Here is a 27,562-nt window from a genome sequence, read left to right on the forward strand (position 1 = left end):
TATTGATTTATCTTTTCCTTCGACGTTATCTTTAAAGCCAACTTCAGTTCTACCCTCTTGAGAAAACTGGCCTCATTTCTGACCCCATTTGATAGACTCTGGTGTAGTCACCTGATTCATTCACAGCTTTGGCTTTGCGCGACGTTAGGTCAATTTAAAGAAAAAAAAAATAGAAACGACCTTCAAGGAAAGGAGGGCTTTCCTGTCTGAATATCCCATATTCCTGAGGGGAATACCAAACGCAGCTTTTGGAGCAAGGCTCCTATTATTAGGTGGAGCACGGAGCTGGCTGGGGTCTGTACGCTCTGTAGTGCTCCTTCCGATCTCACTGTCTGTGCTCATGTGTGACTTTCCTTCCTCAAATTTCAGTCCTCACAAACACGCTTTGTTTGAGGATTATAAAGAAGGGCCGCATCTGATAATGAGAGTATCACTATAATTTTTCTAATTTTTAGTAACCAAGTATTAAGAAGACAGTAATATAGTGGAAAGCTGCGTTTTTTAACTTTACTTAATCCATATTTAGAACTTCTATACTTTTTACACATCTTCTGTAATTCTTAGGTATGTGTCCTTATGCTTAAAAACAGAAACAGTAAAGATGGGGCTAGAGAGACGTTTAGGCAGCTGCTGCGCGAGCCGAGGGCTGGGGTTTGCTCAGTTCCTGACCCACACATCAGAGAGTTCACAACTGCCCTAACTCCAGCTTCAAGGTGTGTGCTGACTTGTGCACCTCCTTGGGTACCTGCTTTCATGGGCGCACACACTTACAGATTAAAATGTCAATTTAAAAAAATGTCAAGAGCTAACAAACCCCTCACAAACACCCGCTGTAGACAGAAGCAGCGCCAGCACTTTGGAGGGCAGAGGGAGGAGCCATGCCTCCCCACTGACAACCTCAGCAGCCTGAAGACTTCCCTTACACTTTAAAACCAAGCAAGGATTCAGGGCTTTGGTGCCGACAAGAGTGTAAGGACTAGCCAGTTTAGGAAGCAGAGTCGAGGTTTAAGAAGGCTATTTGTAGCGGGCGGTGGAGGCACACGCATGCCTTTAATCCCAGCGCTTGGGAGGCGGAGGCAGACAGATCTCCCTGAACCTGAGTTCAAGGCCAGCCTGGTCTACAGAGTTTGTTCCAGGATAGCCTGGGTTACACAGAGAAACCCTGTCTTGAGGAACCAAAGGAAAAAACAAACAAACAAAGCAAAACAAAAACCTCCAAAAAACCAAGCTATTTGTATATGAGTTTAAGAATAAGGGTTAAGAGAAGAAAGTTAGACATACCCAGGAATGTGCGTAAGGAGCACTCACAGGGGAGGACTCCCTGTGTGCTAGACAGTCACATATGGAATTAGGGTGGGGCTTGAAGTTAATATCTTTGATGAGTTGTTAAGACTGAGTGGCTCTTCCTGGGCAGTTGATAAGATGCAGGGATGCAGGAAGACATCTTCCATGTAAACAAAAGTTAGCGGGTTTCCGGGCCAGAAATCATACACATTCAGGCCCAGGTCATTGCTACTTTAACGTAAGATCGCTCTTTATGAAATGAACATTAATTCTATGCCAACAGCTTTTATGGAAAATGTTTGTGCTGGACTTGGAGGTTTCCGCTGAGCTCGCGAGAGGCTTTTAGCCAGACTCCGGGATGAGGGGCTCCTTTTCTTTTCCACTTGCCCATGATTTCTAGTTCTCTACTGTCCTGACAGGGTACTCTGGAAGTGCAGAGCAATCCTCACCCCGGAAACTGTGTCATTTGCTGGAAAGGTTTTAGGGCAGAGCTACTTTCTTCTGAGTGACAGGGTAATGACAGTCGGTAGGCAATGGAGACAGTTTCTCTCGGAGGTCAAAGATGCGACTTGTTCCCTCAACCACAGAACTCTCTAAATATTTGTATTCCGTTTAGCTTGGAACAATTGTTGAAATGTTGGTTTGGGACAGGGAGCTTGGTTTTCGTAAACACTGGAACCCCAGAACAGCCTCTTTGACAGATGTTTTGGGCTTACATGGTTTGATGTCTTTACAATGCTGAAATCGTTACTCAGGAGTAGCAGGGGAAGTCAGAGGTTAGATTTCTCTAATCTAATGCAAGAGAAAAAAAATCAAATCAGTCTTGGTACAGGTAGGCCAATAAATTGGATTTCTTTTTTCTTCCTAGGATCCTCGGTTCAATGCTGAAGTTGACCAAATTACAGGCTACAGGACGCAGAGCATCCTTTGTATGCCAATTAAGAACCACAGGGAAGAGGTAAGGCGGTTTTTCATTCCCTATAAAAGGTCATTTGGAAATAGTTTCTGCTTTGAAAAATATTTTATGCTCTACACATGTATGAAATCATACTTTTGTGACAAATTATCATTTAAATTAATGTATAAATACTTAAATGTTCTGCTTGGGATTTTTAAAAACTAGTTACAGGGTTGAATGCTGATTAGACACTTGCCCATGACGATTAGCTGTATGCATTTTTGCTTCCCATCGAATGCATAGGAATTCTAATGGATTTATTTCACATTGCATGATATTGTCTAAATAATGCTTATTTCATAAATGATCATCCCATTGGGGTGGTTCTCGGCTGATTTCTTTGGATTTTCATTGCAGTAAGGGACACCTAGAAATCATAGCTAATTTCAATGACATATATTTAGATGTGAAATTATAACAGGTATGAGAAAATATTTCGTATTTCATCTAACTCGAAGGTCTAGAGTCTGTTAGCACCCAGCTCCCGCTTCATTTTAGACTTCCATGAAAGGAGCAGTAAATTGCCAATTAAACCAAATGTTTGAATCGTGCATTCTCAAATCTGAAATCACATTACAACCAGCCAGGGGATTCTGAAAGATTGCCAGGTAAATGAGCCATTTTTTTTTGTTGTTGTTGTTGGTTTTTTTTTTTTTTTTTCCCCCCCGAGGCAGGGTTTCCTAGTACAGCTTTTGGAACTTGCTCCACCTGCCTTTGTCTCCCAAGTGCTGGGATTAAAGGCATGTGCCACCACCGCCCAGCTGAGTCAGGGTTTTAAAGAGAGTCAACGGAGTGCTTATAGATAAAGCTGAGATTTATTATGGGAATTAGCCAACATAATTGGAGGCCAAGAAGCTGATAATCTTCCTTCATTAGCCTGGAGAATTATTATATCCGGTGGTGTAATTCACTGTGAGATCTAAGACCTGCAAACCTTGGGGGCTGCTAGGCAGGGCCAAATCCAAAGGGGACCTAGAGTTCTGAAGTTTGGAGGTTGGAGATGGCCTGTTCAGCTTGAGGAGGGAGGGCAATTTGCCTCTGCCTCCGCCTGTCTCGTCTACCCAGATCCCGAGTGGCTTGGCCATTGCCCACATACATTGGTGATGCCCATATGCATTGGTAGATGAAGAATGTTCCTCATGGAATTGTTGACTGAGGTGCTATTCCTTCCTGAGACACCGTCACAGGCACACCCAGAAATGGTTTTACCTGTCGTCTGGGCTCACTAAAAGGGACTGATAGATAAAATTAATCTTTAACATCAGGGAAGTCAGAATATCTGGATTAACTGTTCTGTTGTTACTAGAGAGAGAGCATCTAGGATGGTGAGAGAGGCGTGGCGGCTGCCACCCCAGCAGGAAGCTGAGACATCACATTTTCAAACTCAAGCATACATTGGAGAAAGTGAACTGGAAGTAGGGGCAAGGCTATGAATTATAGGAACCGCCTCCACTGACATACGTAACGTCCCGAGATCCGTCACAAATGATAACAGTACCTACTGGGGACTGGGTATGCAGATACCTGGGCCTATGCGAGAAATGTCTGATCCAAACCACCATATGTCCACAGAGGTTCTGGGTGCTGATGTGTTTTCAAAGCCCACTGTAAAGTCTGTGTTTGTATTCGTCAGTCTTAATCTCAACTGTGTAGCAGAGAACCGTCTGCTATGGTGGAGCGTAAATTTATGCCTTTCCTATGGCTTACCCTAGTATGGAGTTTGTATCCAGCAAAGGTCTGACGTCAACCAGATCTGTCTTCATTTTAATAGCGTCCCTTCTTTTCCTCTTAGAGGCAGACTTAGCTTTTCAATCTGTGGCCGGGGCCAGTTCTCCTATCTTCCTAAGACTCCCCAGATATCACACCCAGGGTTAGGGTGTGTCTCCCAGAAGCAACCACACTACTGGGGCTTGTGTTTCTGAGGCCTGATCCTTTGTCATTCTACTGGAGGAATGTCACTGTGAATGTCAAGTAGAGTCTGGAGTTCGAGGGTTCTCAGACTCCACCGCATCGAAGGGAGAGATAGGTGGATGTGGATAGATGAACCTGCTGGCCTCAGTTAATGAAACACCCCCTCTCCCCAAAGCTATGTCAGGACCACCTCGCCCCCACACTTCACTGCCTGAAGCAAGCCTCCTGATAACTGCACTTTTCTCTTCTCAATGTCTGTGCCCCCCCCCTCCACTTTTGCTTCCTAGACGGGTTCTCATTTTGCGCTGTTGCAGGTCAAATGGAAGCTCCCAGACTTGTGTGGTTATTCCTTGTTGTCAGGCCCTTAAGGTAGCTAAGTTTTAAATGATAGGTTCTTTTTTTAGGGTGTGCCTGGCCACTGCCCTCTGAGTCATATGGAGTGGCAGAACGGATATTTCTGGCCTCCTCTATGCCTCTCAGCTACTGACCCTTCTGCAGGAGCAATCACTGTTTGACCAAAACCCACAGCTGGTTTGGGGTTTGCAGAGCTGTGGTTTGTCCTGAGGCCAGGACTGCCTGTCTCTTTTCACCTTTGGGATGGGGCGACCGCTCTCTCCCCTCCCAGGGAGCCTGGCTGGAGCTGCCTGACTCGGTTTGTCAAGTCTTTCTCCACACGTTTCTGTCATTGCCACTGTGAGAAGCTCTTCTCTTTCACTGAGCAGTGTAAAAGACATGTTTTCTTATTTTCTTCTCTCCTTTTTCACATCAGACAGAGGCAGCCTCTGACGACTAACCTACCAGAAGTCTCTCAAAAATTTATAAATGAAAATTTACAGGCCCCTGTGAGACTTTTAGGGATGATTGTAACGATTGTTTGCTCTCTCTTATTGCTTCCTGGATGACTAATCTGGGTTAATCCTTTTGAGCTTCACTTTCCTTCCCTGCGGAGCGGGGGCAATAAAAGACCCACCTCCTGAGCTGCAGTTCACTCTGCAAGCTTTGGGGCGCAGTGGAAATGGTCAGGAAACACCATCTAGCGTCTTTTGAAAGAACACAGATAAGTAGCAATAATGGAACTTGCAGCCAAGGAGAGAGAGGGAAGCCAGAGGCTGTCACCAACCACCTTGTAATCGGCCTGCTGGGCCCTGGATGATAGTGGCACAGTCCTGGACTTCGTCATTCTGTTTACTATCCTCTAACCAACTGTAAACTTTCAAGGAAAAATGGCTTTCTGTTCTTTTTTCTCATAGCTGGGGCAGAGCGGATTTGCTTTCTTTCTGTTTAAATCATTAGTATGGAGCTATCACCCATTCCAGTTACTTACCAGAGAACCCAAAAGAGCCATGGTTATTAAATTACTGTTTATGTCTTGTTTATAAAGTAATTTATACTTTTCAGTGACAGTGGTTATTCAAGGGAGCTAGTTCTGGCAGTTGTGTGAATGGGGCAGTTATATATTAAATACTCAAGTCTGTGCTCTGGAACATTCTGGAAGATTTTTAGGATTCACTAAGCCTCTGAATATTGCCTCTTATTTATCTATGATCTATCTATGTATCTATCTATGTATCTATGTATCTATCTATCTATCTATCTATCTATCTATCCATCATCTATCTATCTATCCATCATCTATCTATCTATCATTCATTTATCTAGCATCTATCTATCAGTCATTCATCTATCATCTTCAATCATTTATCTATCTGTCAATCATTCATCTATCTATCATCTATCAATCTATTTATCATTATCTATTTATTTATCTATGTGCACATACATGCCTGTGTGTACAAACAGGGAGATAGAAAGCAGCTTTTAAGAGTTGGTTCTCTCCTTTTATCATGTGGGTCCCAGGAATTGAACTCATGTCTTTAGAGTTAGCAGCAAGCACTTTTACTTGCTGAGCTATCTTGTTAGCCCAGCCTCTTGTTCTTGTGAGATATTCCAGCAAATTAAAATTTTAATAGTTCACTTCAATAATGTCAGTAATATTATCTATCGTTGTAATCCATTGATGTGATGGATATAACCATACTGTTTCAGAAGTCGGGATCATAGCTACTCATACATACAGTGCCGAGAGTAAGTTTTTATTTCCTCCCTCTCCTCATTTCCTCTTAAGATAGAGGTTAATGAGCCAAAAAGACAAAAATGAAACAAAACTAGTGAAGCTAGAGGAAGCTAAAGTATTCTATTTCAGAAGGGTCAAAAACTATTAGCTAGAGGCAAATGAATGGCGAAAGAAAGAAAGAAAGAAAGAAAGAAAGAAAGAAAGAAAGAAAGAAAGAAAGAAAGAACTGTCCATCCAGGTTGTGTGAGAGTGGGTGAGGGTGTGGAACAGGACTTGGGGAGTGATTGCCTTATGTGTAGAAAACAGTTATTTGCCATGGGTGACATTTCTAGAGTGAATTCTGTGGGACCTGTCATTTTGTAACATCTTGCTCCCTGTTAACTGCTGGGGAGACTAAGACTGGAACTGAAGTCCAAAGCTAGAGATTTTTAGACCAACACCCACAAGCACGCCCTTTGACTGTGCAGTTGCAATACGGAGAAGAGACTTCTTGACATTCTGCTATGGATGACAACAGGACTCTGTCGCCCACTTAGATTTCTGTGGCTTTGCATGCGAAGGGGCTCTGATGTGGAAATGTGGGCAAAGGCAGCCTTTGTTGTCTTCTGAAGGCTCTTCAGTGTTACCGCCCTTAACGCAAAGAGAAGGAAGGCAGGGGCAAAGACACATTCTCTAATGTCTTAAGAGGAACCCATGGGCTACTTTACTGTGGACAAAGAGTTACAAGAAGGACCAGCATGCCCCAGAGAGCGATCATGGTATGCCAACAAAGCAAACCGGGAGAAAGCAACGCAAGTGTGCTTTTCAGGCCTGCTATTAAATTTCATTCAGACTTAATTCTGGGTTTCCCAGGCAAGGGCACTTGAGATGGTTTTTATTTTCGTCACTTGCATTGGTTATTTGTGTAAGCAGACAGAATTCTCTTACGTTTAGTAAAGAAATACAGAGAATTTAGCTGCCGCTGGACCAGATGGCCTATTTCTGAAACACTGCCCTTTCCTGAAGTACCGTTCCTTGGAACATGCTAGGAACGAGTGTTCCTTTATAGTTATAGGGACCAAACCCAGATACTAACTCTTAACTGAGAGACTCAGCACTTGGAGGATTACTGCAGCTTTGTCTGTCGGGCATCTTGGGAGGGGTGAGGAGGAGGCAGCAGGCAGGACATCATCAAACAATGCAAATGCTCCAAAAAGCCCCTGCCAATTTTTATGAGATTTTATGGAATAAATTCTTCGATGAATTAAAGACACTTAGTGCACACCCCAGTTACAAAATAAGGCACGAAGACATGTAATTCAAACTACAACATGCAAAGGTACATGCTTTGTAGAATGTAAACTGTAGGACGTATGTTTGGTTATTTGGAAGGATTCTCACTTGTTTTCGTCAACACCGGAGTCTTACTTAGTTTGACAGGTGATGGTTGTTAGATTTCAAAGTGGAGCAAATGGCTGAGGCGCCTTTGAACACACTAAAGCAGACCCTGGCCGCCAGGTTCTCCCTGCAGAGCTCAGAGCTCAGACCCTACCTGTTACAGGGCCCTGATGGCTGGCTTATCCCTCCTCCTGCACGAAATTTCTCTAAGCCAGGAACTGAGCTGTCCTGCCCCCAGCTGCCCTTCCTGTATAATCAACCATTTTGGTTACCTGGGCTTTCTCTTCTACTCTCTTTTGGGCCTCCACACCCCCCTCCCCACTTCCCCTTTCCCCCACATGGCTCAGGGTCATGTCCACTCTGGACTCTCCCAGACGTCCCTGCCCCAGGCTGTGCTCTCCCGCGCGTCTTTCTCCTCCACCATCCCTAGGAGGAGTTATGCCCTTTCATTTCCTTTTTATCTCTTTTTCTTTTCTTTTTTAATTTCCCATTCAATGGTTGAGTCATTGAAGTAGGTACATGCTGGCCTAAGAACAGACATGAAAAATAAACGGTGTACTGAGTGAGGCGGTACCCGTCTCTAAGTCCAGCATTCTGGAAGTGGAGACAGGAGGATGAGCAATTCAAGACTAGCCTGGGTTACCTAGAGAGACCTTAACTCCCCCCCCCCCCAAAGCAAATAATAATAGCGACAACATTAATACATTTTAAAGAAGCAAGCAAAATACTTGCTTTTTAATTTTTCCATTTGGAGTGTGAGGGTTTGTGCACCAGAAGCAAAATGTCTGTACAAGGTGGATATTCAGTGGGTCCAGCAGTCACATGACAGACAGGGCTGAGCCACCGAGACCTGGCAGAGCAAGGCTGAGAGCCTGCTGCTGTGTTCATCTGTGTCTTCGCCCCCAGCCTTACGCAGGAGCAAACGCCTGCTCCCGTGATTCGCACATTGCTGCTTGTTCCATCTTGAAGGTGCAGGCAGATGATCCTGTCCTGTGGTCTATGCCCTGTGTAACAGCGGAGACGTTCTCAAATTTGGTGAAGAGATTTGGTTTAAATAAAATGTTATAGTGGTATGCCTATAAGTCTTTAGTTCCAAGGAAAATATAATTACAAGAACCGGCTAAGTTTATTAGTGAACTGTCGGTTGGTCTAAGTCTATTTTAGTCTAAAGAACTGGCTAGCTTTGAAAAACTTTTAGATGGTTCCCTGAGCTTATTCCCCTGCCGTGCTCTTTCTTGTAGGTTTGTTTTAGAAACAGAATAGGAGTGCTCAGAGCAGTTTCTGTTTGTTCTGGACGCTGGGGAAGATCTTTCTCTTTTCCACATTACCACTTAAATAGCAAACAAGTCTCTTTCACAAAAGACATTAACCACATTCCCAAGGGGGGGAGGGTAGGAACATTTTCTAAGAATAGCGGATAAAAAACAATCTAATAGGTGAACTCTTTGCATCTACACCATGGACCCAAAGTGAGAAAAAGAAAGTGTATAAGCCATTCAGGCTTGAGGAATCATTTAGCAGTTTTCTATGACCCAAATGATACTTCGATTGTAGTGCTTAGAAAATTTGCTTCAAGCTATCCTTCAGCCAATAGAAGATTTAACTTCATTGGAACGTTCTGTAACCATTCTGATGCTTCCTGGAGGGTATTTTATTTTTAATTTTACAGATCATTTATAAGTTTAATTTCGATGAGTTTTATGTCGCTCTCAGTTGTGAGTGTTAAGGATCTGGAAGCAGTTGCAGGCATTAATGAACAATTGCTATCTGTAATATTTGACCCAACACTGTAGACCTGTTGATATATTTTGATGTTTTTCAAAAATTATTTACGTAATTGTCAATGAAATTACAACTCTCAACAGAAATGTGTATCAACATCTACATTCATCTAAGAACTAAAGTCACACAGGGAAAATGTTCTATCAATGTTCACGACTCATGTTCCTTTTTAAAGTCTGATACATTTTAATATCTGCACCACACTGATATAGAAATGATGAAAAAGGTAAATTTTTGTATCTAATCCAAAAAACAACTGTTAATCTCAAAATACTTTATATTGGTATGGATTCTAGTTTATTTGCTACAAATTTAAAGTCAATTTTGTTATACTATATGTATATTTCTACTCTTGTTTAAGGTATTATGTTTACTCAGCTCATTTAAAGATGCACTGTATAGTTAAGAAATACAAATTAATAGTCATATATAATAGTCAAATATACACTCATGTTAGCTTGATTTTCAAGGTAATACAGAGATGCATTTCAGATAGATAGGCATTCTTCAAACACTTCAAAGACCTACAGAATATGCCATTTACAATGTTTCAAGAACTTAGACTTTTCTTAGACACATCTGCTCCTGACAGCACCAATTACTTCAAGAGGAAGATGGGCATTGAAGAACCTTCTTATGGAATTTGTTTTCAATATGGCAAAACTAGCCATTTGCGTAAGAAACTGCTCTTGCCTGGACTGCTTGAATGTATACTATATGAGCTAGACATGCAGGACCCACAGAAAAGTGACTGTTCAACTTGTTGAAATAAGGCAAGATGGTCCTTCAGGGTTCCTGCTTCACAGAAAAAAACTAGGAGACATTCTTCAGGACACAGAAGAAAATGACTGACAAACTGCCAATATAGGCAGGACAGTTTCAAATTTCCTGAGAAGTCTACCAGACACTCTAGGACTATAGGCTGAAGATGGATTCCCCAATGTTACAGAAAATTTTGGGTGACTGTCCAGGCAGCCAGATATCTCTGTTATTTCTAGAGTTTTGGAAATTGCTTACAATGCACTTTCTGTTTACTTAGGTAATATTATATCCTTTTGGAGTCTTTGATGGAGTTGAAGACTAAATAGTTACAATTATAGTTTTACTTATGATAAATGATAAATTAGATTAGATACTTTAGACTCACAAAGATAGGATAGATGATAGAGTATTGTCTTTAATTTTGTCAAATACAAATAGACTAACTATTGTAACTGTAATCCTTGCCTGATAAATATTTTGTTAATTTTGCAATGTTAAAGTTAAAACCTTTCTTTTTAATTAGACAGAAAAGGAGAGATGATGTGGAATGCCCTTCAGTATGCTGTGAATATATTTTATTGCCACTGGCTAATAGAGAAGCTGATTTGGCCAGTAGCTAGGCAGAATATAGCTAGATGGGGAATCCAAGCAGGGAAACGAGGAAAGAACGCCAAGTAGGGGAGGCAAGACGAGAGGTAACAAGTCACGATCCTCATGATAAAATATAGAATAATGGAAATGGATTAATTTAAGTTGTAAGATTAGTTAGTAATAAGCCTGAGATAACATGCCAAACAGTTTGTAATTAATCTTAAGTTTCAGAGTGAATAGTCAGGAACTGGCGGGCGGAAGAAACACCTCCAGTTACATCACATAAAGATTTATGCCGAAACTTTACTGAAAATTCTACATCCTTCTCTCCTGTAAAGAGAAATTCAGTCTTGTAGGCTGAATTTCAAGAGAAAGAGATGTGTCTTAGATTTTTTTTTTTTTAGTGCTGTGATAAAACAGCATTACCAAAAGCAAGCTGGGGAGGAAAGGGCTTCATTTTGCTTACATTTCCACATCCCAGTTCATCAGTAACCTCTGTCCCCTTGTGTTACGTCTTGTTGGGTATTCACAAGAAAACCAATGTCCTTACTATTCTCTTCTTATTAATGGGAAAAATTCATCATATGCTTGTTTTTCCCTATGAGCTGGGTATAAATTTCCCAAATCGAAAGAAACTCATTAATTTATAGAGTAAATGAATTTTTTAAAAGAAAGCTTTTGCGAATTCACTACAGTTGATTATATTGGATATCACTGTTGTTGTATTTACAGTATGTTGCCGTGTTCTAGTGTCTTGGGGTGGTGTGGCATTTGGGTGAGGTTCGACTATCCTACAAGGAGCCTTCTATGGCCAGGCGGGAGGGCTGTCTGATTTGCAGGCTCTTTCGTTCCTCCCTTGCCTTTGAGTCCATGTGGAGCATCTGCGGGAAATTGAAGTGGGGTGATGTATTGAGATTGACATGTGACCTCAGTACATGTCTGGGATTAGCCACTTATTGAATAAAAGGTTGCTCTCTGTGACAGTGATGGGTTGTCCCTGAAACAGCCAGCTGTCACATTCCACATTGCTCGCCAGGAGAGGCTCAAGGCATTCTAGAGAACATTCAGCCCTGTAGGGACAGGGCATCTGTTTATGCTGTGCAAATGCCAGTAAAATAGAGGCTCCTTTCTGCTTCAAAACGTAGCACAGGGCACCAGGTATGCAGCAAGCAAATGGGCTTCCCAGTAAGGGATCTGACATTTGTAGTGGCTTTGACTCTACCATGTGAAGTCTGAGCATACACTTCCCATAAAGGCTGTGTAGTTCATGCTTGTAATCCCTGTGCTGTAGACCAGGAGGCTAGAGGATCAACCAGCCTAGCCTTGGCTACATAGTAAATTCCAGGCCAGCCTAAACTCTAATATATATGGAGACTTTGTCTCAAAAACAGAACAATGAAATAAACCACAAATTAACTATTTGATCTTAAGAAAATGTGCCAATTTGTTCAAAGGGCAATCAATAGCCGGCTAGAGGGAAAGCCTTTATAGACACCCAAGGAGGGCAGAGGATGCTGGCTTTACTCAGGACATTTGAAATTTTTGTCTTTTTCTGTGGGACTGACTATAGTTAAACCCTATATGTTTTCTTTCTTTTGTCCCTGTAGCACTGAGGACTGAACCAAGCGTCTTGTTCGTGGTGACAATCATCTCTGATTTAGCCATAGTCCCAAACTCTCTATTCTTACCCCGTTGCCTTATTCCATGTTCTTTTTAGATTGTCACCCATCTGCCGGTGGAAGGAACACACATACACACTTTTTTTCCTTTGTCTAGTAGTCTCTTGAGAGAAATGCCTGGTATTTGTTTGTTTGGTTTGGTTTTGGTGGGGATTTTGTTTATTGATTTATTTATTTCTGACGTAGGGTCTTGTACATACCTGATAGACCTGGAACTCCCTGTGTAGCTCAGCTTGGCCTTGAAATCTTAGCAGAACTCCTGCCTCAGCCTCCCTATGCCACAGTGTACAGACATGGGCAACTGCCTGTAGCTGCTTGCCTGTTTTTATTTTTTTTTAAAAAAAGAATATTTGTTTCTATGTGTCTGGGTGCTTTACCTGCATATTATGTCTGTGCGCACGTGTGCCTGATGCTTGCAGAGTTCAGAAGAGGGTGTGAGGGTGTCACATCTCCTGAGATGGTTCTGAACTGCCGTGTGGCTGCTAGGAATCAACCTTGTGTCTTCTGAAAGACCAGCCAGCGCTCTCAGCTGCTGAGCAATCTCTTCAGCTCTCCCTCGCCTAGATTTTAATGTAAATATTGTGCTCAGATAGTCGTCCTACCTGAAACAAAACCAGCCCATCCACTTCTCATCTAAGTCTACAAGATTAGTAGTAAAAAATTATTGGTTACCAGAAAGGATGAGTGACTTCTTGCTGGGCTACCTCATTGTATGAAATTGTCTTAGTATATATCTTTCTTTACCATCAGAAGAAATTAAATATAGTCAGCCTTCTATAACCGTGGGTGCTGCTTCCATGAATTTATCCAACTGCAGATAAAAATATTTTGAAAAATTTGGTTTATTTGGAATATATGCAAACTTCTTCTTTTGTTATTCCCTGAATGGTACAATACAGCAACTAATAAAATCGCACACAATGTATTATGCATTATAAGTAATCTAGAAATGATTTAAAGGAGGTGGGGGATATGTATATGTTATATGCAAATTCTATGCCAGTTTATATGAGGGAGCTTAACATTCTCAAGAAGCCTGTAATTAATTCTCCGTGGCTTCTGGAAGACAACTGCATTGCAAATGTTTGGTATTGGGGGACAAAAAGTAGGCTTTGGAGCTCAACAGGCCAACATGAGAAGACAAAATTGATGTAAAAATCCTAGCATTCTACAAACTTGTCCAAGGTCAAATGTTACTTAAAAGTGAGGTTTAAATTATACAAATGAATTTAAAGAGAAGGGAAACCTTCAGATACCTGGAGCCAAGTGGGGAACCCAAGGTTAGGGAAGCGGGTGTCCAAAAGCCAAATGGGCTGACGGTGTCTGAGATTCCCTGTGGAGAGGGTGTGAACTCCGCATCTGTGGACTGTAGGTGAGTTCACGCTGCAGGTGGGAGTCAAACGGGCCAACAGTGGACTCCGTGAGAAGGCTTGTCTGTGGAATTCTACCCATGAGCTGAGCTCGTCACCATCAGTGATGGGGGCAAGTTGTGGCGGAGCTTGCCCTCTGTTTAAGCTGTGAGCCAGGAAACAGGAGCCTGTGCCACCCACGGGCAGCAAGTTCAAATTCTCACCCCAGCACGTGCGGATCACTGAGCAAACAGTAGGCAAGCACTCTGCTGGGGGTGGACTTACAGTCCAGTTAGGGCCTTCGGAGATGGGCAGCAGACACTAGTATCTGAATAAGAAAGAAAATAATAAAGAATGGATGAAGGGTTTCATACACAGTATTCTTTAAAGATATTTTTCTTTTAGCCAAGAAGAAAACTTTTAATCTCATAGTTATGAATAATGCTTATTTATAAATAAATACCCCTAGTGTAAAACCACAAACTAAAACTTAGGTTGAAAGGGGAGGCGTACAGTCTCTTGCCAACAAGCTCAGCATATGAAAGGTAGAGGCGAGAGGATTGCGCCAAGGTCAAAGGAGTCCCAGGTTACAGACAAAGATAGACCCCCCATCTCAGTCAAGAAATCAGAGTGAGAGAAAGAGCGAGGGAGAAAGGAAAGAGGAGGGGGAAGGAGAGAGAAAAATTGGGACACAGGTTTTAATAACGAGAGAGCCCCAGGGACCATTCTGTGTCTGAAGAAACCTTGTTCCAAGTGCTCTGATACTAAAATGGAAGACACCGGGAACTCCAGGGAGCCAGCAGTATTTTGAGTCTGCTTTTCTAGTGGGAATTGATGTTCCCTGACCCACACGTCTTCCTCTCTTGTAGGCCTCCCTGGTTGTCCCAGGCATTGCCCACTGACCAGGCTGAAGTTTCCCGTAGCCTGGAAACTCATTTGACTTCATCTTCAGGGAACTCCCAACGACTTTAATGAAATTTCAATATGATTTCTGTAACTCTTAATTTCAGAGTTGTACAGCTGACTTTATTTTTTTTTTCACGACTTCAATGTTGACTTATCTCATTGTCAGTTTATGGTAATATACTGATGGTCTAAAAGGTTCCTATAATTTGATTTGGGATCAGTTTTTAAGTAGCTGTGTGTTTTAGAGTGAACATGCTATCCTTTCTGATAAGTGACCCCCCACCACCACTGTGCCCTCCATAATACTAATCAATCACACAGCGTATTGACTCCACATGGGTCATACTGTGCCCACTGAATTCTTTTTTTTTTTTTTTAAATGGTTTTTCAAGACAGGGTTTCTCTGTGGCTTTGGAGCCTGTCCTGGAACTAGCTCTGTAGACCAGGCTGGTCTCAAACTCACAGAGATCCGCCAGCCTCTGCCTCCCGAGTGCTGGGATTAATGGCGTGCGCCACCGTCGCCCGGCTCCCACTGAATTCTTAACTTCTTCCTGGTAACCCTTTCTTCTGTCTTAGTTAGTCTTTGGTTTTTTAGTAGGCAGTTGTTCAATAAATAAACTTGTTGAATAAGTGAGTGGACGAGCACTTAAAATCGGGTCACACTTCTACTGCTACCCATGAGGTTGTTCTCAGCAGCTCTGTTTGAAGGGAGGATGCCCACCTATCAACCAGCCATGCTGGACCTGGACCAAACCTTCCCCAGGTGTCTGCCATTCAGACCAGAGCATCTAGAAACATTAAGTCTATACAAGGAGTTTGTGAAAGTCAGAGTGAGTTGAACCCAGGGCAACAAAGGCAGTTAGGATAAATAAATAATTAATTCTCTTTAAAAAAAAAAAAAGCTTATTGTCCTTTTATAACAAAATAAAGAAGGAGAAAAAAAAACAGTGTTAGAACTACCAGAAAACTGCATTCCCTTAGAATATATTTCCCCCTTTTTGCTCTGTTCTCCTAAGGGAGAGTTTTGATTCATTTTTCTTGTAGGTAGGGAACTTAGGGTGAGCTGGACCAAGAAAGATGAGCCTCCCACACGGAATGAAGGCTGCGTTTCCTAAAGCGTGAGCACTTAGGGGGAAATAGTTTATCTTGACGATGCTAAATTGGGAAAAGAAGGAAACAGTAGAATTCATATTAAGAGGAAGCTGAAGTAAGTTTTAAGTTGCTATAAACGCAGAGTAATTTCTCAACCTGAAGCTGGAGCTGGGCAAGCCTAGTGGCCCTCCAAGCTGACAGATGAGCGGTTTCTTCAAGCCTTTCTTAACCTTTTGTGGAACTCAAGGCCTACGGGCCAAGTTTAGCTTGGCCAACTTAAGTACAGTTTATCTTTCAAATTCCTTCTGACCTATGTGAAAGTAGGCTTCGCCTGTTAATTCCTGTTTGGTTCTTTTTTTTTAATAACTTCTTTTCCCAAAAATAATTCTGTTGAAGGTCAAATAATTTTCAAGGCCAGAAGTTTCAAAAGAGGCTGAGCTGCATTCCTGCCTGAGAAATTCTTGTGCACTATGATTCTCCTGCATTCCTCCGTAACTGGCCACTGGGCCCTGCTTCACTTTCAGTAAATGAGTGCTTAGCCTTTCAGGAACAGTCGAAATCAGTGCAGAATGTTTGCTTAACTATATGTTCTGTGGGAGAGATAAAGGAGCTTTGCCTGCTGTTTTTGTACTTGAAAACTATGCAGAATATTTACTTAAAACATAATTACCAGCTAGTTTGCCCTGGATGCAAGGTGAAGTCCCAGAGTCCCATGCGGTTTGAGCTTCCAGAAATTAGGACTATTACTGCCCTTATTAAGACTAAAAAAGACTGGACTCGGGCTTTGTTTTAACATTTCAGCTTTGTGCTTTTTAAACAGCCCGTATCCTCTGTAAACACAGTCGCTCTGAGGAGTTGGAGCTAATGAAAAAAAAAATCTTACTTTTATCTTCTTATCCTAGGTGGTCGGTGTCGCTCAGGCCATCAACAAGAAATCAGGAAACGGTGGGACATTCACGGAAAAGGATGAGAAGGTACCAGAACCTGCGGTTGGCACGATGCCAGCTTAGAAAGACACATTCTCTTTATAGCACATGTCCTGAGTTAGGCATTGTTGAAATGGTTGCTATAAAAACAAACAAACAAACAAACAAAAAACCAAAAAAAAACTATGGTTCAGAGGGTGAATCTGTGTGTTTGGGGGTGGGGTGGGGGTCGGGGGTGGGACTGGGAGGTGGGAGGGGGTGGGGCTGGAGGTGGGAGGGGTGGGACTGGGGTGGAGCTGGGGTGGGGTGGGGGTTGGGGATGCCTGCAGCAGTAAGAACTATGGAAGAGGGGTTGTGAGAGTGAGAGGCAGAAGCTGGAGAGATGGGAGTTTAAGACAGCACTCGTCCAGGAAATCCTCAGCGACACCTTCTTTAACAGTAAAAGAGGAAAAATGCTGTGAGTTTTTGAAGACTTTCTTCAGCTAACGACGGCAGGGATTTGACTGGCGAGGGCCGAGTGCCAGCAGGAGCCCCAAGTTCTCTCCTCACTTGAGCCACCAGCAAGTCCTGCCCTGAGCTGGTGCACACAAAGAAAGGGCCCTTCTGTATTGTAGTGATCTCCTCGTCCTTTCCATCAGCTTTGTACAAAAGTTTATTCTTGGGGGGAGGGAGGGGGGGCGAAACAAAACAAACCCGATTGCACTGGCTGAGCATCCGCATTTTCCTCCTGGTAAAGAAGCTTCCTAGTCTTATTTATGAGCTTTGTGCCGGGTCCCAGTGTGTGAGTTCAGGAAGGGTTGTGTGAATTTAGCTTTCAACAGAACAGCAGTCAGTGCATCTTCTTGCCATTCTCATCCAACTCTGAAGAAACGCATGCCGCATGGCGTGTGGACAAGATCCCCTTCCAGCCCTCCTCAGGTCTGCTCACACCTTGGTTCCCCAGAGCTCTAGGATCCCCCCTACTGAATACGCTTTACACATCTGTCATGCCCACTGCCTCTCCACCGCTCCAGGCCACGTTGCTGCGACCATGTGGCACCTCTGAAAATAAGCAGGTGCTTTTGAATTTGGAAGCCATTCAAACAAGACAGTTAATTTTGTTTCTGTAACATAGCAGTATTGACACCCGTGTTAGCCCCCATGTTTTAATTGATCTAGATCATAAGAGGCGATTTTTAAAGTCAACGTAGCATGGCTATTAATTACACCTGATACAAAGACATGGTTATTAAATAAGCTCTATGTCTACTGTTGTAGTCCATTAAAATAACCCCGCCCTTAATACATACTTAGACTGCATCACGTAGGTGTGGCTAAACCATACCATCTAATTTCACTGTGAGCACCTCACCTCACTGTATTGCAGTACTTTAAGGATTCTAGATTCATATTAAAAAGATGTATTTGGGGGCTGGACAGATGGCTCAGCGGTTAAGAGCACTGGCTGCCCTTCCAGAAGTCCTGAGTTCAATTCCCAGCAACCCCATGGTGGCTCACAACCATCTATAGTGGGATCTGATGCCCTCTTCTGGCATAAAGTTGTACATGCAGATAGAACATGCAGATAGAACACTAATACATAAAATAAATAAATCTTTTTTGTTTTTTAAGAATGTATTTGAACGAGTGTTTGCCACCTTACATAACACTCAACTTGTTACGGACAATATTTTCTTAAATATGTGAGTTTTCATTTACTTCAATAATAAGTTATAAGCTATTTATTTGGTCCCTCGTAGGCTTGAATCTTAGTATCATGTAGACTCTACACCAAATCCTGTATAGAGAAAATTGCAACTTTATGCAAAATTTTCATCTCAATGCCTTTCTTCTAGAGGTGCCATTTATCTGGCCGTCAGTTTGCCTGAGTTCCTAATTTTAAGCATAGCAAGCATCTACATTTTGGCGTTTAACATTTATTTCAACCGCAAGCACTTTTCTGATTCTGGCAATGGTTCTGGGCAGTTTCACAAGCAGCCCCAATCTGGCCGCTTTTGTCTCCGCTCTAGGACTTCGCTGCCTATTTGGCATTTTGCGGTATTGTTCTTCACAACGCTCAACTCTACGAGACGTCACTGCTGGAGAACAAAAGGAACCAGGTAATTCAGGGATTTCTGAAGACCGCCCGAAGCTCATTTTTAAAGACATTTATGTTTTTATCCAAAGCCTGAATGCACCCAATTGAAATTCAATTCATGCGATTTGAGTTTGTAACTATTTGAGTTGCTTCTTTCTGATAGTCATTTCCTTTTCCATTTTCCATGTTCAAAAGCTCCATCACTGCTAGACAGTGGTCTTTGAGAGACTTAGATGCTTGAATGTGTGTCATTAAATAAAGCCCCAAGTTGTTATTCTCAACTGCAGCCATCGCTGCATCCCATAGCTTACTAAAGGAACACCTTAGCATCTTTGGTCTTCCTTGCGTCTTTCCCAATCCTACTTTTTGGATTTGCTATCTGGATTCTTTTTCTTATTTTTACAGAACTTGCTAATATATGTTTTGATCTATAGTCATGATGATCTTTTTCTTAAGTTTTGCTTCTGTTAATTTTAATTTGTAATTACTCTATATACATATCTGTATTACTTTTGCTATCTAACTTTTAGTTTCCCCCTACATTTCTTAATTCCTTCCTTTGTTTCTTGGACTGTTTGCTCTAATAAAATCTCGTGTTCCTGCCCCTCACCCATCCTAACTCTCACACACTTTCTAGGGCTCTTCTTTTCCTAAGATGTCCCAATTATGGATCTCCATATTTCCCATCACCCTAAACAACCTCTTCTGTGCCTGTACAGACAGCACCGGGCAATTTACCTTCAAGCTTTTCTTAGAAAAATTCTGTTTTCTGGATCTCTCTCGTTCACGTTAACCCTGTTTTGTTCCGGCGTGTTATCAGTCGGGTGTTTAAGAACAGTATTGATGAGGTAAGCCTCGGGAATCCTCGCACGTATGAAATGTCTGTTTTCCCCCTACACCGCTCTGGTTGCTGTGACCCTGTGAGCTGGAAAGCTGAGTTTCTCTGATAGAAAGGTTTGCGCTTTGTCTTGTGACTAGCATTCATGCTCTGCTGCTTGGCTCTTCACAGATGTTTTGTGTGTATTGTCTATTATAGGGAAACGTACGACCTATAATGTATTTTTCATGTTATTTATGTTTTATGTGCCATGTTTTATATTATATTGGTGTATTATTTTGTATCGCTAAGCTTTTAATGTTTGTCATTGTTTCATAAGTTAGTTTCACAAGGTCTCTTTTTATTACCATGCCTATATGTCAGGTCATCTTGTTAAGACTGGAGATTTAAGACAACCTTCAGTTCTGTATAATCCTTTTCTATTATTTTTTACATCATGACCTTCTCCACCCTCCATTTTCTCTTCTCAGAATTAATGCTATGTCAGGGACTATATCTCAATGGCAGGTCACTTGACTACCATGGGTGAAGCCCTAAGTTCAATCCTAGCACAGAAAGAAACAAAGAAAGGAAGGAAGGAAGGAAGGAAGGTCCAGTGCTAATAAAATATGAGTTATTCAGTTGTCTTAAACTGTAGAATTCTCCACGTTTCCTTCTCTTATCTCACCATCTTTCATTTCAGCCCTAACCTTACCAATGCTGCTGCAGCAACACCCCCCCCACTGTATCAATACCGCATCCCCCTGTACTGTATCAACACTGTGTCCCCCCCTACTGTATCGACACCACGTCCCTGCTGTACTGTATCAACACAGCATCCTCCTGTACTGTATCAACACAGCATCCTCCTGTACTGTATCGACACCACGTCCCCCTGTACTGTATCGACACTGCGTCCCCCCTACTGTATCAGCACTGCATCCCCGCTGTACTGTATCAACACTGTGTCCCCCTACTGTATCAACACCATATCCCCACTGTACAGTATCAATAGTGTCCCCCTGTTCTGTATCAACACTGAGTCCCCCCCTCCCCCCGTACTGTATCATGGACTAAGCTGTTTAGCAGCAGGAGGCTTTGTGGGCTTGCCTCTGCTCAGGAAGCATTCTTGTCTCCCTGTTTGTCTTTTCGTGCTGTATGCTCCCATAGTTCATTTCACTTCTCTGATATCTCCCTCCTCTAGTCGACCTTACTGAATTCCCAACCTCAGTAAGAGTGGTGCTTCATGCAGTAAATCTTCTGGAAAAAAATTCTTTCTGTTCCTCATTGTTGTGTTAGGAGCGGCGGGCTACTTTCCCGGCACCCGGCCACCCGCACGGCTAGCTTTACCCGAAATAATTACATGGAAACTGTATTCTTCTAAACAGTGCCTGGCCTATTAGTTCCAGCCTCTTATTGGCTAGCTCTTACATATCGATCTAACCCATTTCTAATATCCCTGTAACACCACAAGGTGTCTTACCAGGGAAGATCTTAACCTGTGTCTGTCTGGAGTGGGAGAATCATGGCGACTCCTGACTGGGCTTCTTTCTCCCAGCATTCTGTTCTGTCTACTCCACCTACCTAATTTTCTGTCCTATTAAAGGGCTAAGGCAGTTTCTTTATTTAACCAATGAAATCAACACAAAACAAAAGACTCCCACATCACCTCATCATATAAATTCTTTGTGAGATTCTGGAAAGAGTTCCATGCCACCCAGAAGTGAAAGATAATACTTTCTGCTGTGTAGTACTCCATTGTGTAAATGTACCACATTTTCCTTATCCATTCTTTGGTCAAGGGGCATTTAGGTTGTTTCCAGGTTCTAGCTGCAAGAAATAATGCTGCTGTGAACCTAGTTAAACACATGTTGGAATGGTGATACCGTTATTATTTAGGAATGTTTTAGCTATCCTATTTCATTTTGTTTCTCTCTCTCTCTCTCTCTCTCTCTCTCTCTCTCTCTCTCTCTCTCTCTCTCTTTCTCTCTCTCTTCATGAAACTAAAGATTTTTTCCCCAATTTTTGTGAGGAATTGTTTGGGATCTTGATGGGAATTATAACTGAATCTGTAGTTTGCTTTTGGGAAGATAGCCATTTTCACAGTATTAATCCTATCAATCCGTTAGCGTGGGAGATCTTTCCATCCTCTCATGTTTTATTCAATTTCTTCAGTGTTGGAAAGCTTAAATCCCCTGATAGTGATGCTGCCGCCAATGTAATAATTCAGATTAAAGTAAATTAGTAAATCCAGGTTTAATCTGAGCAGAGCAAAACAACTCCTGGGTGGCCTTTGGGAAGGCAGGGGAGGAATCACAGGGCAAATAGGCTACCAGGTCTTATATAGCCTGCAGGCATAGTCTTGAGCAGCCCCAGGGAGGGGCTGACTTTTGGTGGACTTCTCAGGGGCAGGATTTGGAATGGGAGGAGTGAGACCAGAGGGTGAAATGGAGCCCTTAGCTGGAGAGCCCCAACAAGTGTCTTAAAGTTTTTATTAAAGACGTCTCTTACTCGTTTCAGGTTATTCCAAGGCATTTGTTTTTGAAGCTTTTGTGAAAGGTGATTGTTTCATTGATTTCTTTATCAGAGTGTTTGCCATTTGTATACAAGAAGGCTTCTCATTTTTGTGTATTAATTTTATGTCCTGCTACTTTGCTGAAGGTGTTTATCGGCTATAGAAGTCTCCTGGTAGAGTCTTTGGGGGTCTTTTATGCATAAAACCATATGATCTGCAGAGAAGAATACTTTGGCTTCTTCCTTTTCAATTTGTGTCCTCTTGAGCTCTTTCAGTTTTCATTTTGCACTAGCTAAGACTTCGAGTACCACATCGAATAGGAATGGAGAGAGTGGACTTTGTCTTGTTCCTTGTTTTAATGGAAATGCTGGGAGCTTTCTCTGTTTATGCTAATTTGGCTGTGGGCTCACTATAAATTTCCTTTATTATGTTATGTCCCTTGTATCCCTAGTCTAGTTGAAATGATCATGTGGTGTCTGTGCTTGAGTCCTTTTGTTTTGTGGATGACTTTACTGACTCACATATGCTGAACTAGTCCTGCATCCCTGGAATAAAGGTCACTTTATTATGATGGATAATCTTTTGACATGCTCTTGAATTCAATTCGTGAGCATTTTATTGAGAATTTTTGCATCTATGTTCATAAGGGATATTGACTTATAATTTTCTTTTTTTTGTTTGTTGGGTCTTAATGGTTTTGGTATCATGGAAATAGTGGCTTTGTAAAAAGAATTAAGTAATGTCCCTGCAGTTTGTGTTTTGCAGAATAATTTGAGGAATGTTGGCATTAGTTTGATGGTCTGGTAGAATTCTTCTCTGAACCCATCTGGCTTTGGGCTTTTTCAGTTAGATTTTAAATTACTGCTTCTATTTCATTTAGGATTATGAGTCTCTTTAAATTATTTATTTCATCTTGATTTGACTTTGGTAGACCATATATGTTAAGAAATTCATCCATTTCTTTTAGCTTTTTCCAGTTTGGAATACAGGTTTCGATAGTATGTTTATATAGTTTCTATAGTTCTATGATTTTCTGGATTTCCTTGATGTCAGTCATAATATCCCTTTTTATCTCTAATTTTATTGATTTGGATATATCTCTGTCCTTTGTTTAATTTGGCTAAAGATTTGTGAATCTTGTACACTTTCTCAAAGAATCAACTCTTTGTTTTATAGATCTTTGTAGTCTTCTGGTTTTTCTAGAGTTTTTAAGTATGATATTAAGTTATTAATGTGAGATTTCTCCCTTTAAAAAATATAGGCAGTTAGTGCTATGACCTTGCCTCTTAGACTACCTTTTGACCTCTTAATTACCTTTTAACTTTTACCTCTTAACTACCTTTGTTGTGTCCCATAGGTTTGAGTATGTTACGTTTTCATTTTCATTCAATTCTAAAAATCTTTTAAATCTTTAAATTTAAAAAAGTTTTGTATTTCCTTCTTGATTTCTGTCTCGATCTAGTTTTTTTTTTTAATTCTGCAGTGAGTTGTTTAGCTTCCATGAGCTTGTATGCTTTCTGCCATGTCTTCTGTTGTTGGTATCCAGCTTTAATCTTTGCTGGTGAGATAGGATGCAGGACATGTGTCTTAGTTACTGTTCTGTTGCTGTGAAGAGACACCAGGACCTTATAAAACTCTTACAAAAGAAAACACTTCATTGGGGGCTTGTTTACCATTTCAGAGGGTTGATCTATTTTCGTTGTGGTAGAGAGCATGGTGGGAGACAGACAGGTGTCTTCAGGGCAGTATCTGGAGCAGTAGGGTACATCCTGTCCTGTCTGTAGGCAACAGGGAGGGAGGGGAGAAAGAGACTAGGCCTGCCATGGGCTTTTGAAACATCAAAACCCACCCCCAGTGACACACCTCCTCAAACAAGGCCATATTTCCTCAATAGGGCCACTCCTAATCTTCCCCTAAACAGTTGACCTACTAGGGACATACAAATGTATGAGTCTATGGGGGCCGTTCTCATTCAAATCAAGATGGTGTTATTTTAGGGTTTTTTGTTTTGGGTTTTTTTTTTGTATCTTTTGAGATTTACTTTGTTTCTAATATTTTACCAAATTTGAAGATAGTTCCATTGGCAACTGAGAAGAAAGTATATTTCTTATTATTTGATTACAATGTTCTACAGATGTGTTAGGTATATTTATCTATGATGTTATTTAAATCCAGAGTTTTTGGTTTAGCTTTTGTCTAAATGACCTGTTCATAAGTGCAAGTGGTGTACTCAAGTCACCAGCTATCACTGTGTTAAGGTCAATATAGGATTTTGGTTGTAGTTTTATTTCTTTTATGAACTTGGATGCCTTTGTGTTTGGTACATGAAAGTTTAGAAATATAATTTCTTTTTTATGTATTTTTTTAATGATTTTTGAATGTCCTTCCCGGTCTCTTCTGATTAGTACTGGTTTGAAGTCTATTTTGTTAGATATTAAAATATCTACACCTGTTTGCTTCATGATTCTATTTGCTTGGAAAACCTTTTTCCATCCTCTTACCCTGAGGTGATGTCTCTGACCTTGGTGGTGAGGTGTGTTCTTGGATGCAATAGAAAGATGGGTTTTGTTTTCTAATCCAACCTGTTAATCTGCATCTTTTTATTGGGAAATTAAGACCTTTAATATTAAGAGTTATTAATATAAAGTCATTATTTCCTATTGTTTCATTGTTCCATTTTCCTCTTTGGCACAGTTATCCTTCTCTTCAGATCAAAGCTTTTCTTTTAGAACCTTCTATAGAGCTGGTGGACAGACATTGTTCTTAATCATGAAACATTGTTCTTTCTTCATCAATTGTGGTTGATAGTTTTGCTGGGTATAGTCATATGAGCTGGTGTCTGTGTCTTTCAGAATGACTTGGTCTTTTCCCTTTTAGGTTTTAGTATCTTTTCTTTGTTCTGTCCATTGAGTGTTTTGATTATTGTGTGACATAGGGAGTTTTTTTTTTTTCCTGGCTTCTGTATAATTGGTATTCTTTATGTTTCTTTTGCCTTGATAGGCATCTTTTCTTAAGAGTTAGTGAGCATTTCTTCTTTGATTTTGTTAAAAATATTTGCTGTGCCTTTGACTTGGGTTTCTTCTCTTCCCTGTATACATATTATTTGTATACTTGTTCCTTTCATAGTGTCCCAGAATTCATGACTCATGGATGTTTTTTGCTTCTTTTCCTTTTTGTTTTTGAGTTAACATTTTCTTTTGGTGAGCTGTTCATTTCTTCTACCTTGTCTTCAAGATCTGTTATTTTGTCTTCCATATCTTTTCATCTGTTGGGGAGGCTTACCTCTGTTGTTTTTCTTTGACCTCCTGAAGAATTAGGAACCGATTACATTAGCCTAAGTACCTATACTGACTTTATTAATGGTCTGTGCAGAGATGCATTAGCTCCACGGCCACAGATTTAATCCTTGAGTGGGAACTTGCTCACGAACAACCTTTGACCCATTGCATCATTATTCTACGCACAACCACATCGTAAATGGTCACCTTTTCTCGTCTAGGTATTGCTTGACCTTGCTAGCTTAATCTTTGAAGAGCAGCAGTCATTAGAAGTGATTCTGAAGAAGATAGCTGCGACCATTATCTCCTTCATGCAGGTGCAGAAGTGCACCATATTCATCGTGGATGAAGACTGCTCTGTGAGTACAGAGGATGACTGGCTTTGCAAGATGGAGACATTCTCGAAAGCACCTTCTGCTTTTCAAACCCAATTTTTGCCTTAGAATCCACCCCAGCTCCAACTGTATATGAGTATTTATGCAAAACCAATACAAGGGTGAAGCGTGTTTGAAGTGGGGTGGTGAAGGTGGCAGGAGCCTTCAGTGCCCTGCCACTGACCATGGATGTCTGTGTGCTGCCCCTGCCAGTGGCTGCTCTGTCTCAGTGGGGAAACATTTTGTTACTGCAGTGTGCCAACTAAGCCATCAAGAGCTATGGTGCCCTGGTCCCTAAAACAGGTAGACTCCCCTTCTGAGTCCATTTCTTCCTTACCAAAAATTATTTAGAAGCCAGACAGTCTAGATGGGTGGAATTAAAGGTATTTGTAAGTCCTACATCATTTCCCAACAACAGGAAGTGACTCACTGTTTAATTCACAGATTTCAGGCCAGTGATCTATATTGTCAGGAAGCTTTTCCCAGTGAGAGAGCTGGAGCGCCCCCATAGGCTGGCTCTCTCTCTGTACTTGAATGCTGTGTGGAGTTTCTGCCTTGTGCTTCCCTGAGAGTCAGAACACAAGCCTGCCCCAGTTTTCCTTTTGCAGATTTTATCCTCCTAACTGTAGGGACCAGTGGAATAATCCTTATGGTGAGAGCTGTGCTTCCTATAGTCTAAGGTTATTAGGAAAGGTGAATGCTCCTATCACTTGAGTGGGCCACTTACAGTTCATTTATAAGTTAGAGCTGACATTGCTGGCAGAAGTAGAATAATAAAAGACATTCAGTCATTTGAAAATTTTAATTGGCTTAGATATTAAGATAATTCATTATCCTCTTAATTATATGTTAGAATGGATGAATTGATTAGAATAAAGTTCTATTAATAGTTTACCAAATAAAAATTCATTATACCAAAACAAGAATCAGTATTTTCATGGAGAGCTACTATTTCATATTTCTTATCAGTTATGATTTAATATGAAATGATTACAAAATATTTTTAAAGTTCAGGTCCAAATTCATTAATTTGATATGCCAACTTATCATTTTCCTTTTCTGGTCCACTCTTTAGCTTTTAATTTTAAAGCGTTTTCTGTGGAAACAGTCCTTTATTAACAAACTTAAATCTCACTTTATTAATGGGCAATGGAGTTTTTAATAAGTAACAAGCTGGTTTAGGTCAATATGACTCTCAGCTCAACAATTCTCAGCTAGGAATATACTCTGCTCTCTTTCGAAAATATACATTATTTAGTTTGGAAAAGAAATTAGTTTAGGTGATATTACAATTATTTGTGTTTAAAGCTACTTCAACATGAGTAAGCCCACCCAAAATGTACTCAGTTCTTCCACTCCTGGATTATACTTTTATTTTCTTATGTTTGTGTTTTCTTCCAATTTCTCTTCATTCATTTGTAAGTGCATCATGGAGCAATATGAATTTTGTTTTGGATATCATGTAAAACTAATTTCTGATATTACTAGGTCTTCATAATTATTCTATTGCTCTTGTAAAATATTTCCAAATGGTATAACTTTTTAGGAAAGACTTCTTTGGACTGAGGAAATAGCCGAGCCAGCAAAGCTCTTTCCTTGAGAACTTAATGACCTGAATTAGATATCAGAAGCCCCAGAGCAATGCCAACATGTTGGTGCAAGCAATTCCAGTGCTGGGGAGGCAGAGGCAGGGTGATGCTTAGGGATTGTCTGTCAGTCAGCTAGTGAGATGGACAACATTCCCAAAGATGACACCAGAGGATGTCTTCTGGCCTCCACAATTCTCTCTTTCTCTGTGTCTCTCTCTTTC

The 27,562-nt window shown here is 41.2% G+C and overlaps 1 protein-coding gene across 3 annotated transcripts in view; it reads left to right on the forward strand.

Moving 5' to 3' along the window:
- Pde5a (phosphodiesterase 5A) overlaps positions 1-27,562 on the forward strand; it is a 121,225-nt gene that overhangs the window by 27,883 nt on the left and 65,780 nt on the right. For all 3 annotated transcript variants that reach the window (XM_050145701.1, XM_050145848.1, XM_050145785.1), the window contains 4 exons: positions 2,153-2,242; positions 16,668-16,739; positions 18,701-18,790; positions 25,600-25,737. In XM_050145701.1, coding sequence (XP_050001658.1) covers positions 2,153-2,242; positions 16,668-16,739; positions 18,701-18,790; positions 25,600-25,737 — 390 coding nt within the window. The remainder of the gene's footprint in view (positions 1-2,152; positions 2,243-16,667; positions 16,740-18,700; positions 18,791-25,599; positions 25,738-27,562) is intronic.

Source organism: Alexandromys fortis, unplaced genomic scaffold (assembly GCF_014885135.2).
Source record: "Alexandromys fortis isolate MF-2015 unplaced genomic scaffold, M_Fortis_MF-2015_v1.1 scaffold_19, whole genome shotgun sequence".
NCBI lineage: Eukaryota > Metazoa > Chordata > Mammalia > Rodentia > Cricetidae > Alexandromys > Alexandromys fortis.